The sequence below is a fragment of the Mytilus galloprovincialis genome, chromosome 8, assembly GCF_965363235.1.
Source record: "Mytilus galloprovincialis chromosome 8, xbMytGall1.hap1.1, whole genome shotgun sequence".
Lineage (NCBI taxonomy): Eukaryota > Metazoa > Mollusca > Bivalvia > Mytilida > Mytilidae > Mytilus > Mytilus galloprovincialis.
In genome coordinates, this window is record NC_134845.1 from 34351225 (window position 1) to 34367909 (window position 16685).

Here is a 16685-nt window from a genome sequence, read left to right on the forward strand (position 1 = left end):
GTTTGCGTTCGTAAAGTTTACGTGGGTATGATATCAACTTCACCACTAAATAATCTTGGTTGAATAGGTTCCTTATGAGCAGCAACCTTTTATCACGAAAATAATAACAGGAAATGCAAACCCGGGAGTAATATATCAAATACGAGATATATACTCTGATTTGTTTTGATTTTTGTTATTTTGGATTTAAATCAACAATGATGTATTGGTTCTTTTTTTCAATAGTTTCATCAACATAATATATCTTTATTTCTTAAATGTTCCTTTTTTATGATTGTTTCACTAAATGGAATTGAAAGTTTAAATAGACATTTATTGATTTATTGACGATTAGACATATTATAACGGCGGATATGAGAATGTTTCAAGTTTTTTTTTGTTTTTTTGTTATTGACATGTTGTTCAGAACTTCTATAGGATAATAGATACATACGTTAGCTGTTGTGAATAATATTGTTATAAACTTTACATAAATAAAAAGACCAAATTCATTGTTCAACCTCTGAATAGAAAAAAGATAATGCAATCACAGGTCATGAACCTTTATACTGTATCAGCATAACTGTTGTACATATTTTTGAAAGTCATAAATCACATTTTTAATGAACAAAGATGAATTATATTTGTCTGCAATAGACAGTATTTGTCACCTTGAAAAATGTGTTCTATACTTACTGAACGTTAAGAGGCGATAACTTCGATGTTATAATATGTAAAATGAAAATACCACTATATATTTGGTGTGTTCGAAGCGCTTTCCTGGATTAATCTCTAGTGGGAACACAAAACTGCATACTTTATAATTCACTTCACAATCATCGAGTCTTTATGTTTGAAGAAATGGTCATGACGGGTTCATGTACATGACACAGAACCACATCCCGGGGGGTTGCTTCCTATATTTTAAGTGGTATGAGTGTGCTGCAAAACAGGGTAACCTTTTCGTGCCCTGCTGGTTAGAACAGGGTCACTTTTGTATGTCCTGCTGGTTAGAACAGGGTCGCTTTTTCATGCCCTGCTGCTGAGAACAGGGTATTTTTTTTTAAAACAAAAAAAGATTTGTTTAGAACAGATCGCTTATTTAACGGTTCAAGATACAGTCTAGAACCCTAGAGATAGAGAGCTGACCATACTTAAAGTTAGATTCTAATTTTAGAAAAAAATGTTAAAATTCATAGGATTTTGCACACGACATATGATTTTCATATACTTAGGGTATTCCGTTGCGAAGCAGAGATACCCCAGAAAATTGTTATAGTTCACAAGCAGCAGTTTTACAATATCAGCAAAAAAACGAAAGTTCAAGAATATATCAATCTATGTCTTTCTTTAATTGAATGCATCAACATTTAGATAAATAGTTATAGCCTTTATCAATTATTCAATTTGCAAAAACAACAATAAATAAATTAAAAGACAAAACTTTCAGTTTTAATATTTATAAGATAATTTAACCATAACAAGGTTTTACATATCTCAATTGATACGTTATTCTCGTGTTTGTTCACACTATACGGACTTCAGACTTCAGACTTCAGAAAAAAAAACCCGACATAGCTAGATAATACAATTAATTATCTAATTACTACCACAATTTGATATTAATAAGTATTGCAATTTTCTTTGTTATTAATAAATGTTATATCAGTATTACAAATCTAATCTGGAATCAATTCTAATTATACCTTATTTTTGGGAAATATTTTTTGATAATTAAATGTGACGTGTTTTTTTATAGAATTTCAAATGTGACGTCACTTTGTGTGTTTTTTAGAATTTTAAATGTGACGTCACTTTTGTGCGTTGAGGATTTGGATAACTCGGTTGTGTATTATTATGTGCTTGATTAGGTTGTTTTATGTAATGTATCCGGGGTTTTTTTTCTGTAGTTGGTCATCCCTTCGGTTTTATTATGTATATCTATTATATAGTCATTTTATAACTTTTACTGTTTGCAAACGTATGAACTATTCTTAATAATAAGGATGTTCTTAATATCCCAGCCCGAAACCCTGGCCGTATTTGGCACAATTTTTTGGAACTTTTAGTCCTCAATGCTATTCAACTTTGTACTTTTTTTGGCTTTCGAACTTTTTCATCTGAGCGTCACTGGTTAGTCTTGTGTGGACAGAACGCACGTCTGGGGTATAACATTTTAAACCTGGTACCTTTTGTTAGCTATAATTCGTGTGTTTCTCTGTCCTATATGTTTTCCCATTTATTTGTATTGTAGTCCTGTCATGTAATGTTGTCATTTTAATGTTATATTTACCATTGCCATAACAGCGGGAGGTTTAGCATTCCATAAAACCAGGTTCAACCCACTTTTTTTAAATGTCCTGTACCTAGTGTTGTGTTTCTGTTGTGTCGTTGTTCTCCTCTAATATTTGATGCGTTTCCCTTAGTTTTAGTTCGTAATCCGGATTTGTCTTTTTCTCAATCGATTTATGAGTTTTGTACAGCGATTTATACTACTGTTGCCTTTATTTATGTGAATGGTTTATGATCTTGTTATCAATTCCTGCAGATCGACAGTAAAGGTTTGACCAATTGATGATATTAACATCCCACAGGTCAAAGTAGGAATTTCAAAGTAAAGATAAAATAAATTTTTTGTCAAATGAAAGATTTTAACGATATTGAATGTTTTTACAGCCCTTGCACTTTCAGTAATTCATTGTCATCTGAGATGTCACGCGGTTGTCGAACCAACTAAGAACTCAACACACAATAAAAAGGAGCTACAGGAGCATGCTCTTTAATGGAAACTTTTACAGTGACATTACTTTGTACGAATATAGTATTCTGAAAAAAAGAGCATTAAAACTGTTATTGGATTTTGTAAGAGTTTTTTTTAAATTAAATTGAGTGATTTTAAAAATCTGGATTGTTGAGAGAGTATGTGTCATCTAAATATATGTTGAACACCATACTTTGTCCTATAACGGTGGTTTACTTTTACAAAAAAAAAGTGAAATCACAAAAATACTGAACTTAGAGGAAGATCAATTGGGAAAGTCCATAATCACATGGCAAAATCAAATAACAAAACGCATCAAAAACGAATGGACAAAAACTGTCCATTCAACTGTCCAAATTGTGACTTGGATGGAGAGTTGTCTCATTGGCAATTATACCAAATCTTCTTACATGTATATCTGTGATGAACAGGTCATATACTAAGAAACTTTTTGTTTTTGAGGTATTCGAGAATTTTAGTTGTAAAATGTAATTCCGATTATTAAGAGAATCCATTGTCAATAAAATAAACTCATCATAGATACCAGGACTTAATTTTGTATATGCGCCAGACGCGCGTTTCATCTACAAAAGACTCACCAGTGACGATCGAATCCAAAACTGTTAAAAAGGCCAAATAAAGTACGAAGTTGAAGAGCATTGAGGACCATAATTCCTAAAAGTTAAAAGTGGCACATGTTTTTTTCATCGGATTATGGTTCCTATATTCTGTTCTTAAATGTCATCATCTAAAGATGAGCTATAAACTTGAGGTCTACATAAGACAATGCCTTACCAAGTTACGAATATGACAGTTGTTTTCAGTTCGTTTGATGTGTTTGGGCTTTGTCATTAAATTTGTTTAGGGACTTTCCGTTTTTAATTTTCCTCTGAGTTTGGTAGATTTTTATTTACTTTTTTCTTACCACACAAGTATACTGAACATATACATCACTTATATCAATATATATTGATTCGGTCGATTAAATGATTGATGAATTGAAACAAATTGGTGGTTTCTGTTAGAAAGTATCAACTGACATACTTATATATATGTGGTTTATGGGACAAAAAAGATCGACTAGTTTATTTCCTGATAAAATTGTAAAAAAATTAACTTACAATGAATTTCTTTTTTGCTAGATAATAATGATTTATTTGGTTTTTTTTTATATGTCATCCTAATCGAATAATATTGACTTTCCGATTCAATAAAACGTTGACGTACATATGTAAATGTACAATAATGGTACATTGTACAGAAAGATATACGAGCCTTTATCAGTTATATGGATTTCTTTTTGTTTGACGTTAACGGTTTATGCATAAATATGTTTAAAAACGTCCTATTAAAAAGCCTAATGAAATTATAGATACTTAAAAGTGACAATAATGATAATGTTAATAATAGTAGTAAAAGAGGTAACATAATAATCATGATATATAAAATTGAAACGAAATGCAATACACCTTATCGCTAATCCCGGCTGACCCGGCCGCTTTAACTTTTGACGCATACAACAATCACTTTTCCATTGTGGCGTCAGATATTTTGCTTTATGACGTCAAAATTTTACGGGAACCTGTGTGATATCCAGTAATGGCGGACAAATAGCGATAAGGTGTATTGTAGTTGTCCTTACCCTCATTAAACGAAAATCTTCTTAAAAAAAACGTGTCAGTCACGAACATTTCAGTATAACTAACAATCAAATTTTGTATTGTAAGATTCATTTCCTAAAAGAGCCTAAGCTGTGATAATATGACATTGACAAAGAGTACATTTTACTACAATATTGTCGACGAGGATCGTTACTTTATGGGGGAAAATATACATGTGACGTTGAGATAAATTAAATGAAAGTATGCAAACTATTTAGTTAATTGAAAGATAACTGGAATTCTAGTTATGTTAATTTTCTGTGATGTGTCGGTATAGTGCTTTAACAAAAGTCTCAATTTACTCAAAAATGAACCCCGTTTTAATCAGTATTTAAATTCATGTATTGTCAGTATAGGAAATACTCTAATAAATCAAAGAAAGTTTTTTCTACAGTCAAAAACAGTGTTTTCAGTTAAGTTATAATACCACGCAATGGTAGTGAAATTTAGCCGGAGTGCAGGAGGAACAGGAGTATCGTTTTATTATTGCTTCTCTGAATTTAAGACGATATGTATCGTATCGTGTGTGGACCTGTATTTCTTCCTTATATATATTTATGCAATGAGTAACAAATACTAGAATAAAGTTACAATGAAAAACAATTGGGCGATTCCTACAAACTATTACCAGAATATTGGCAATGCTATACAAATTAAATATTTAAAACAAAATACTTGATAGACTGAAAGAGATGTGTAAACGACTTGTTTATTCTGAAGTGGTAAATTATTTTCTACTGAATTTATGCAAATATTTAAATTCAGGCTTAAACAGTCTTTTAATTCTGCTGCTTGTATACTTGATCGGCCAATCAACGTATTCACAATGACACTACAATTATTAAATGCCCTATTGAACGTATACGCCATTGTTTATTACACATAAGGTCTTTCATACAATTCAACATACCTTTATGTTCATGATTTTTATTGATTTTGTCTTAAGAAATATATATATAAATATATTTGAAAATGTGTATTTAAAAAGACGTATGATATTTGATACCTTATACATACAAATTATATTTAGAAAAACACGTAATAAAAATACGTTTTTATATTTTTAAAATTTGGAACTCCAAAATAAACACATTTATTTCTAAAGAATTCACAATACATTATATAAAAAAGGAATTGGCTAGGGAGTCAGATGCCAATACGCAGTGAAGATGGATGTAAGTAACAGCAAGCTATATTCTATTTCGATATTTAACAATATTTACCTTTTAGTTTCATCTTCCAAAAATGTACGTTGTTATGATTGTAGTTCTTTTTGCGTTGTACTTATTACTTTTACGTTATTAAAAGTAGATAGCACAATAAATATTCTATTTAGGTTTTGCTATGCTTCTTTTTCCAGTCTTTAGTTTCCTATGTTATGTTAATATGCTGTATACACCTATGATGCGTCTTATGTAGACGAAACGCGCGTCTGCCGTACTATATTATAATCCTGGAACCTTTGATAACCATTGACAAAATGAACTCCACACTTAACTCAGAAACTTACAAATGAACCGAAATTAAAAACAAAAAACCCAAGACTAACAAAATTCTGAGGTAGTCGACAAAGGACACGCGCAAAACAATCTGCAGGGTCAGACATGTTTTTCGAGATCTCAAACCTCTCTTTTTGCCGCTAGCCAGCGTATGATCAACAAACGCACAGCAAAACGCAAAATAACACTCAGTTCAAAGTAACATGAGGCCGGTGTTAAAATAGGTACCAGAAGAAAAAATAATAAACATAAATTTACAAAAAGACTACCAGCCGTTATTCTGACTTATTAAACTGATTGAAAAATTGATATTTTCATGTGTCATTATGTCATTATATATATATATATATATATATATATATATATATATATATATATATATATATATATATATATATATATATATATATATATATATATATATATATATATATATATATATATATGAAAATCAACAGTTATCTCTGACTTTCATGACATTATAAATTTTACAAAAATAACTTTTTCCGTATCATGCCATCATGAAATAAAGTTCCGTATCATACCGTCACATGTTTTATAAGCAGTATTACAAAGGGAAAAAATCACTTTCAGTTTATTTATCAAAAAGTCAGCTTTGGGTGTAATACAACCAAATCATGCAAATCATAATACGTCACATCAGGGTGTTTACAAAAAAGGGTGGAAAAAAATCCCTTAAATTTGACAGTTGTAGGGAAAATAATCCTAAATTTCTTCATTTGAAACCAAAGATAAGTTCTGCACTATTTTTTGAAAAGTGCAAATTTAACACAGACTGATATGGGAATTCAACGGTGGCATTATACAATAAATCGAGAATGAATTCGTCTACAGGGTAAGCATTCCACACTATGCATGCACAATCATATGCCGAGACTATTCTGATTGTCTGGTAATGACTTTGTTCAGTTCTTGGCGTCAGCAAGTTCTGAAAAGGCCGTAAGAGTTATGAGCATTCTGTGAATTTTCTCACCCCTTATGATTCCTGACTCAGTCAAAATATGGAGGTCAGAACATAATTAAAACATATATAGATTATATGCTGCCTGTTACCACTTATAAATTAATTAATACTACTATTAGAGTTTGCACAATTCATCAGCAATGTGTTGTTTGTTTTGCCACCTCGATTTCTTTTCAAAGTCTAGGTATATCCTCATTTTTTTCAAATTTTTGAGATTTTATTATTTCAGGCAATGCATCTATTGGTTCTTAGTATGCTTATCCTTATTGGTATAGTCATACTCGGTGTAGTGTGTGTCCGTTGTTGGAAGATATGTAGATCCTGTTATTATAACTCATTGAACGGTGCATACAGAAACACAGAAGACAGAGAAGTAAGCCTAACTTGTATTGTTATCACAATTCTGACATGACACGAATAATAATTAATTTCGATTTTGAATTTGTTTTACTTGTATTGTATACTGTTTTCTAAGTATATAGGAGCTAAACACTAAATGAATTAAGAAGTATCAAAATTTAAATATAAAAAAGAAGATATGGTCTGTTTGCCAATGAGACAACTCTCCACATGAGACCAAATGACACAGAAATTAACAACTATAGGTCACTGTACGGCCTTTAACAATGAGGCCAATACCACATAGTCAGCTATAAAAGGCCCCGAAATGACAAATGAAAAAACAATCCAAACGGAAAAACTAATGCTCTCTTAAACTAAAAATTTGATAAAAGGATCTTTCCATTGTAGCCAATTCCTCAACCGGTCATCAACAGGCGACGACTTCGACATTATACAACTGAGACACAAACGGCAGTACCATTGTTATGTGTTCAATGTATACCTATTACAATAAAACTGACTCGAACTGGTAAGTTTACTATGAAATTGTCTTGAAAATAGGAATTATTACAATTGCAAATCAGCACTCAGCTTATATATCATATAAGTTATGAAATACAGCAGGCTTATTCATTTACTATTAGATATTCAATTCGTCTAGATAGTAAAGGCTTATCAGTGACGTTCAAATGAGAAAAAGGCGAAAGGCCAAAATAATAACGGAATTTTAAAAAACATAAATAAAGATGTCCACAAGCATTCATATCCTTCCTCATATTTATATGTCCTAGTTCAGCTTATCCTGTCATTACAGTTAACAATGTAAATTGGCTTAACTGTTAAATTCAAAATGGATACGTGTCTCTTCTTTAGTAAAAACTGATATCGTCTTAATTCATAGTTCAACACTATTTATAAACTGTGAAAAAAAAAACTTTAAATTGTTATATGAATTAAAAATCAGAAGATGTAGTTATTTCAGAATCAATTTAACAGTTGTTATGAAAATGAAAATTTAAGTATTTAAACGACGAAGTGTTTGTTGAATAGATTCTAAATGCGTTATCTGCTTGGATCCTAAAGAAGAAGAGGCAGACATTGTCGCACTTAGGTGTGCCCACAGTAAGTACAAAAGAATAGCGCTATGAAAAATACAGAGAAAATAACTGTTTAGAATTTTGAAATATCAACTGTTTTTGTACAAGGCTAAGAATCAGGTGTAATGTCAGCTTTAGAGAGCTATAACTCCTGTTTCGAGCCGAGTTTTGAAATTTATTCTGTATATTGTTTGTGCTTTGAAAGACAGAAAAACTAACATTTTTGCCTTTATTTTCGATTTGAAATCCCTTGAGGCCCGCGTAGTAATATTCAAATCAAACTTTCAGCTGAAAATGGTTTTGGGTTTTGCAAAAGAGAATCCTGAATGGTCAACTAAAATACATCACTTCAAGTAAAAAAATGTCTATTCTAACATAACAACTAATTTCAAATGTGTCACTGGAATGCGACTGCAATACATTATGAGGGCACGCAGGTTCATACAACACTAGTCGACAGCAATACACAAACGTAGTCCGGCAGTTGGCGGAGCTTTAAAGCGATATCTGTATAGTATACAGATATAGCGATATCTGTTGGGCTGTATATGTATGATAAGACACATAATTCCAGGATAAATACAGATACGGAATATGCGACAACGATAACCTCACAAGACACGATGATCTATCGGTATTCATTAATTACAATGAAATTCATCCGTTTGAATATTTCCTTTGGTATGAAAATTGTACTTTAATTCTGTATTCCTCCGGATAAATAACAGTAATTGTTCAGTATATTGTCGTCATCTTGAGCATTAAACATTCATATACTTTTCAGTAATTTTATCGATCGATATAAAAAAACGAAGATCTTAAATATAGCCCCAACAAAACAATGTTACATCTGTGCTAAAACAAAAAGGAAAAATTGCAACATTTTGGGATCAGTTTTAACCTCTCGAAACATTTCTAGAGACCTGGACCATGTATCTGTCATATACTAAGTAGGTGGAATGACGATTATTCTTGAACTGACAGATTGATCCCATTTGTATTTAATATATATATTAGTAAGTGTGTATTTCATTTTTCAGCTTTCCATAGATCGTGCATCAATAAATCTTTAGACAACAAACAGGAGTGTCCATTGTGTAGGACACAGCTTTATTCTTCATGCATGGAATATAGTGTGTGAAATAATCGAGAGAGAAAAAACTTTCAAAACTGCAGAATAAAAGTCGAAGGAAAATGTTGGTGTTATTGTTGACCACCAAATACGTTACCAACAACATTATCTTGAAAAATGGATTAAACATTTGAGAAAACGCCATCAAAAAGAAAAGTGGAAAGTACTTGATATGTAAAAAAGACTTTTTACACGCATTCACGAGTAAAAAATCTTGATCATGCAAGTAAACACTCAGGATTACTCAAACGAAACGTATAATAAACATACATAAATTTGACGATATTATAGATTCAACTTGCGTGAAAGGAAAGATAACTTCTTTCGTTAATTTTCTATTATGTCAAATAAAACTAAAGTATATCTACTCTTCAATTAATTACTTTTACTTATTCTTATATTATTTCAATATTTAATGCTAGGCTTGCTTCATTAATACTTTTAGTGCCTCTTCATTCAACCCAAAACAGATAAGAACATTACTGAAGAGATATTTATTGTCGATATGCGCATCTGTTGCAGATACATTGGTACCAGTTTTGTGAACACTTCGTTTGAAAGAGAAAACCATTTGCAAATCTTACATGTATAAACAAAAACCTTCAAATTAATAAACAAATAATTTGTTCAACCGCGTTATCTATTTTCTTCAGGGTTGCCTGAGATCTCAGGTAATAATTTTGTGTCAAGAAAATAATGGTTGGAATACGATATTGCATCTATATACTGTAACATGATGCCAAGAACAGAAAAAAAACACTATCTTGAAGGTGACGGCTACGGCGGTGGTTCAATTGATACTATATAGAACTAATAAAAAATAAACATGAAAAACCAACTCTCAATTTAAATCAAACTGCAACGAAACAAACGTAGATAACCTAAGACGATATTCGGATACACTTACGTCAAAATTGAAGGATGCTCTCAAAACAGCATGATAAGAATAATATTCAGACGGCGATGCATTTAGACAAGCAAAAGTGATAAAAGTGCCACACACAGCTGTAGGATCATAAACATGTTTACAAACCTTAATTGATGAACATATTAGTACTCAACAATTTATTGAAAAATCGATTTCGCTCTCTTTCACATCGTACATTTATGTCGTATGGAAAGATTCTGAAAATAAGAGTTAGCTTCAAAACTTATGAAAAAGCCCTGTTGTGAGATACCAAATTAAGGAAAATTATTCAACCCGGTTTTGATATATTAAAACTATATGTAGAATCAGAATTGTTCCTACACTTTTTTGCTTACAAGATATCAGTCCAGAGAACGCTAAATTTTGTCTTTTAACTTTTATTGTCAGATGTAGTCCTGTATGCGGACATGCATTACGTCCTTATATTCAATGCAATTAGGATATATGGATATGCAGTTACAATATTAGCAGTCTTGGTCGATTCTTAAAAGCTGAAATGTAGGAAATTGCTATTTCTATACAAATCACACTTCTAAATGAATGATTGGTTGATTGACAAACATGTATAACGTTTTTTAAAGCGGGTCCTTTCAGGAACTTCACTAGTGTAAAAAGTTTTTTTGTGAACTTATGCATACATGTTCAATGAGGTATATAATGTAGCATGTATAAAATTTAAGCGGTTAGTTCATTTATTGAAGACAGTTCCGAATTTGTAACTGACCAGATGAGTTAAACGTTCATACGTATTACGTAAATACCCTTTTTCAATACAAGATTAAATCTACTAGTTTATACAATTCAACGTACCTTATACTTATTCAACAAAATGCATTGACATTTAATATTTTCTGTCTTACGGAATATATATTATTAGAACAGAAAGTAATATTCCTGGGATTTAAACTTAGGTAACACGAACAAAATTACTCCTTGATATTTTTAAAATTGGAAAGTCCTTAATTAACACAAAAAGTGTTGCCTAATTCCCAAAATAACCAGAAGAAGGAAATAAGCAAGGGTGTCAGGTGTTATTTCGTTATAATTTAACAAAAAGCCATGGATGTAAGTAATAGAAAAAAATCAATCATAGTTTCTTTTTTGATATATTCAACCATTTAAATATTTTTTTATTTGTAGAGATTTAATGATAACATGATGTTAAAGAGCGTAGTTTGTACAGGTTGTACTTATTTATTTTAAATGCATAGGTTTGTTATAAATTTATCAATTGGGTTTTTTTTTTCATCGAAAAGGCAACTTAATTAGAATTAAAAAATGAAAACAACACTTTAAAAATAAAATATCACGAGTCCGAAGTGATCGGTTTACCTTCGCTAGAAGAAGAATATTTTAAAAACCAAAGATGAAGAACAAAAAAATCAGAAATGTTCAATTAAAAATCATGACTGAACCAAACTATGAACATGGTGAATAGAGAATAGGAAATAATCCAAACAATTACAGGTTTACTTTTATAAATTGTTATTTGGATGGAGAGTTGTCTCATTGGCACTCATACCACATCTTCCAATATCTACTATTCATCGCCGAATGCCTCATATCTCCGTTATAATTAACCAGTCATGCGCGATTACACAAGTAATTTGTTGTTTGTCATACTGCTTTGATTAGTTTTTTTAATTTTCAAGGGGTTTTTTATTGATTGAATGTTTCAGCCTGGACACATAATTATATGTATTGTGGTAATTGGAATCGGTATAGTATTATTCATCGCTGCATGTGTATGTTGTTTGACGTTGTGTGCCAGCTTATGTACGTGTTGCTCTTACTTGAACGCTAGATGTAGATCTAAAAGAACGAACAACAGAAAAGTAAGCTTGCCTATCCACTTATCATACATCAATCTTAACCTTTTTAAAACCACAGTAAGACGTTTAGAAAAATACATATTTGTTTTCATGTTATCAATGGCATTTTAGGCCAAAAAAATTAAGATGAATTTGCATACAGTACATTTTATGAAAAACGTTACAGTTTATTAATTCACGCCTTTTATATTATAGTTAACTTCGTATATTACTGGGTTTTTTTTAACTACAAAAAGTATGGATGATGTATTAGGAAAGCAGTTAAAAATAAGCATATTATCATTATGGTTGGAAATTTTAACATTAGAAAAATCCTCTTATTTATTTGTGCGTTTTCTTTTATTCGTTAACGCATCAAACATTTTTTCTTTTATTTTGTTTCCTTCAGTATACAGGAGCTGAACACCAGATACGTACTTTTAAGTTTTTTGTAGCTATGAATTCGAAGTATCTAAACTATTTGTTCATTGAAAAACAGTAGTGGATTTATATGTAGTAATAAAAATACTTTCGTTTTAGCAAATTCGTTATTCGGGCTTCAACAGGCTATTGTTACAACATCATTCGACTGAAACGCAAAAGTTAGCCCCACTATATGCAAAGCCTACTACAATAAAACTGACTCGAACGGATACGAACAACGGAAAAGTAAGCTTGCCTTTCCACTTATCATACATCAATCTAAACCTTTTTAAAACCAGAGGAAGACGTTTAGAAAAAAAATACATATTTGTTTTCATGTTACCAATGGCATTTTAGGCCAAAAAAAATAAGATGAATTTGCATACAGTACATTTTATGAAAAACGTTACAGTTTATTAATTCACGCCTTTTATATTATAGTTAACTTCGTATATTACTGTTTTTTTTCAACTACAAAAAGAATGGATGATGTATTAGGAAAGCAGTTAAAAATAAGCATATTATGGTTGGAAATTTTAACATTAGAAAAATCCTCTTATTTATTTGTGCGTTTTCTTTTATTCTGTTAACGCATCAAACATTTTTTCTTGTATTTTGTTTCCTTCAGTATACAGGAGCTGAACACCAGATACGTACTTTTAAGTTTTTTGTAGCTATGAATTCGAAGTATCTAAACTATTTGTTCATTGAAAAACAGTAGTGGATTTACATGTAATAATAAAAACTTTCGTTTTAGCAAATTCGTTATTCGGGCTTCAACAGGCTATTGTTACAACATCATTCGACTGAGACGCAAAAGTTAGCCCCAATATATGCAAAGCCTACTACAATAGAACTGACTCGAACGGGTACGTTTATAAATATCATGTCTCTGAAAATAAGGCAACTTTAATACTTTAAAATTTTATATATAAAAAATTATAAACGATACCATGCTTATACATTTAGTACATCAGAAGAGTGTTTGGTCATTGTTGAAGAAATGATTTGAAGGCCATGGTAAAAAAAGGTTTGAAAAACCATAAAACTAGAATATATGTCATTACTATAGGAAATCATGCTCAGCTCGAACATTTTAACATCAACGATCAGTAAAATCGGGGTCACATCGTGATATGTCAATACATTTAAAACGACTCACAATGAACATGTCTAATAAGCTTAGAGTTGAATATGGTCAACTTGTACAGTAGTTATCAATTTTACATGGACATGAGACGAACTGACGGACGCAAAGACGACTGGACAGACCAGAAAATATATTAAATAAAGTCTAAACAGTTATTTCGACTATGAAAAGTATAAGTATTTTAAATGTTTATGATTTTTTATGTTTATAGAATCTACTTGCGTTATCTGTTTGGAGCCTAAGGTAGAGGCAGACATTAGCGCACTAAGGTGTGCTCACAGTAAGTATTTCAAAATCGTTTTTGAATCATTTAACTGTGTGTACATTGTCAAATATTTTTGCTTTTTCTCTAAGGACACCTAATGCTTATTTGTTCAGACTACTATATCCGTCTTCTAAAGATCGAAATATAAATAATACAAAGATCTCACACATTTGTATTAACCCAAACAACTTTATTAATGGAAGATTACTTAAAAGCCCATTTTAACATAGATGGTAAATATTTGTATTAGTAGGTATGTTTTTCTTTTTTTTTTAGCTTTCCATGGACCGTGCATAAGGAAATCTTTAAAAAACAAACAAGAATGTCCGGTGTGTAGGACACCGCTTTATACATCATGCAAGGAAAATGTAGTATAGAACTACAGAATGAACACGAAACAGAGATACCACAATACCTTTCAAATTTGAAATATGAAGGGCGAAGACACAGCTGGACGAAAATGCTGAATACCACACAAACTTAGTCATCTAAATGTGGTCACATATTTGTCCATATGAAAATAAACGATGTTCAACCAAAAAAAACCAATAAAGGACACATGATACAAGTACAGCAAGAAGACATTAGAGAACATATTTTAAATATTACCGTAGACATATTTTATGTTATTAGCATATATTTCACCACGATTCAGCTGTGTGGACGAGATAACATAAGCAAAACAATCAAAGAAAACTTACTAATAAACTCATCATAGATACCAGGACTAAAGATAAATATACACTCAAATATGTTATGACTATATCTTATACATTTGAAGACATCAGATAAAAAAAAACCTTCTGTCATCAATGTAAAGTATAAATCGTCGAAGTTTTATGTTTTAAGTACTTATTTAAAAACCGGTAACATAAACAGTAAAATTAACCTTTTAAATTTTTGGACATATCTCAAAAGTAAGTAGACACACTGATATAAATTTCAAACGCGAAATGATCTAATAAAAGAAACACTATATTTTGTAATCGTCAAAAATTCCCCAGTTGTAAAAAACAGTGCAATAAATAGGGATTATACAATAACAGAGACGCGCTGTGGCACCGTTAAAGTCCACAATTCCTCTAAAGTCCACAACACCGCTAAAGTCCACAACAATTTTCCGCTGAAGTCCACAACGCCGTTAAAGTCCACAAAATTTCCGCTAAAGTCCACAAAATGACCTCCGCTAAAGTCCACAAGAAAACACCGTTAAAGTCCAGAAAAACAAGTTCCGCTAAAGTCCACAAAAAAGCACAGTTAAAGTCCAAACAATTTTTTTTTATTATCAAAAGATCAATTTTCTGTTTACACCCGATATTATAGATCTAATTAAAAGCATGGACTTTTAAATTTGTTCTTAGAAAGTATATCTTGTCAGCAAAAATTATATTTTTGATGAATGAAAAGATTATATATATAGTATTTGTTTTATCACCAAAAATAATTTGGAGCCTATATTTGACATTTAAGTTTCCTTTGCAAATATCTATAAAACATAAGTAAGATTTCCATTCAGTGTCTGTTAGGCTCCACAGCAGCCAAAACGGTCCGTAAATCTCAAAAATAGACTTTGAACCATCATGTTCTTGTTTGAAATCAAAATAATGATAAAGAATACCACACATTCATGCATTTTGTGGTGCTCAGTAGATTTCCATCACTCATTGGTTTGCATGTTTGTTTTGTTTTCAAAAAGGAAAATGAATTTGTTTCAGAATGAAAGATGAATTGAATAAATTATACGCGGATGTGGTTCTGTATTGTGTATTATCCATGATGAGTACAAGTATAAAAAAAAATATTTGAACTATGCTACATGTATATATTTTCCAGACAATATGAGTATTTGAACCGTACGCATACGGTGTGGACCATATAAGTATACCTTCAAACGTATGCTCGTACTGTATGAGTATACTAGTACGGTTTAGTACGAGGTCGACCATACATGTGCATTTGTCAAATTTATCAAGAGTCAGAAAATGAAATAAAAACTTTAACCAAATAAAAAAGTGACGCTACATTTTTAAGTATGAAGTTGAGTTCAAATGCTCAAATTGAAATTGAATTTATGGAAGTACATACATTTATATTTTGGAAGATGCGTTTTTTTAGAACATTTAGGAACGTTGTCCTTCAAAAACCGTCAAGCCAGTAAAGTATAATGGTCAAAAGTATTTGTTGAAAAAAAAACAGTTAGTAAGTTATATCTCGGAGCATTTGAGATGTACTGTATATTGCATGGTTACATATTTGAAAATGTATTTTTAACCTTCCATGCAGATATCTGTGGAGGGAATGAAGTTCGCAAGTTTACATTCTATGATGAATTTGTACTTACAAATAATGTCTTTGAAAACTTATCTTGTAATTTTTCAAATTATTATGCCTCCCTGAACACTAATATATATCATGACACAAACATCACCAACATTTTCAAATTGCAAATCTTTCTTGCAGGAAATTACCAATAGACATGCTCAGTCGTTTTATTTAGTTTCTTGCAATGCTCTTGCAAACATATAAAATTGTCAAAGATTTCTGCAATCTAGCTTCGAACATCCCTTATATTCTAGTTTTTCCTGCAATCTTACTGCAAACATATTTGTTTCTGCAAACTTGCCGCAAGCTTGCAGCAAAAAGCCTCTGCAA

At 31.0% G+C, this 16685-nt stretch overlaps 1 protein-coding gene across 3 annotated transcripts; it reads left to right on the forward strand.

Moving 5' to 3' along the window:
* The first annotated feature begins 5489 nt into the window (after positions 1 to 5489).
* Positions 5490 to 15785, forward strand: LOC143085629 (E3 ubiquitin-protein ligase RNF181-like). Of its 3 annotated transcripts, XR_012981391.1 has the most exons (10): positions 5496 to 5576; positions 7115 to 7258; positions 7636 to 7756; positions 8278 to 8349; positions 9365 to 11449; positions 12064 to 12219; positions 12736 to 12864; positions 13376 to 13487; positions 13980 to 14048; positions 14310 to 15785. XR_012981391.1 is itself a non-coding variant. In XM_076262095.1 (5 exons), the coding sequence occupies exons 1-5, from the start codon at positions 5571 to 5573 to the stop codon at positions 9463 to 9465; spliced, it is 444 nt and encodes a 147-aa protein (XP_076118210.1). In that variant the 5' UTR covers positions 5496 to 5570; the 3' UTR covers positions 9466 to 9823. The 3 variants fall into 3 exon arrangements, 2 of the variants coding, with proteins under 2 accessions (XP_076118211.1, XP_076118210.1); XM_076262095.1 differs by lacking the exons at positions 12064 to 12219; positions 12736 to 12864; positions 13376 to 13487; positions 13980 to 14048; positions 14310 to 15785 and having other exon boundaries at positions 9365 to 9823; XM_076262096.1 differs by lacking the exons at positions 7115 to 7258; positions 12064 to 12219; positions 12736 to 12864; ... (1 more) ...; positions 13980 to 14048; positions 14310 to 15785 and having other exon boundaries at positions 5490 to 5576; positions 9365 to 9823.
* The last annotated feature ends 900 nt before the right edge of the window (positions 15786 to 16685 follow it).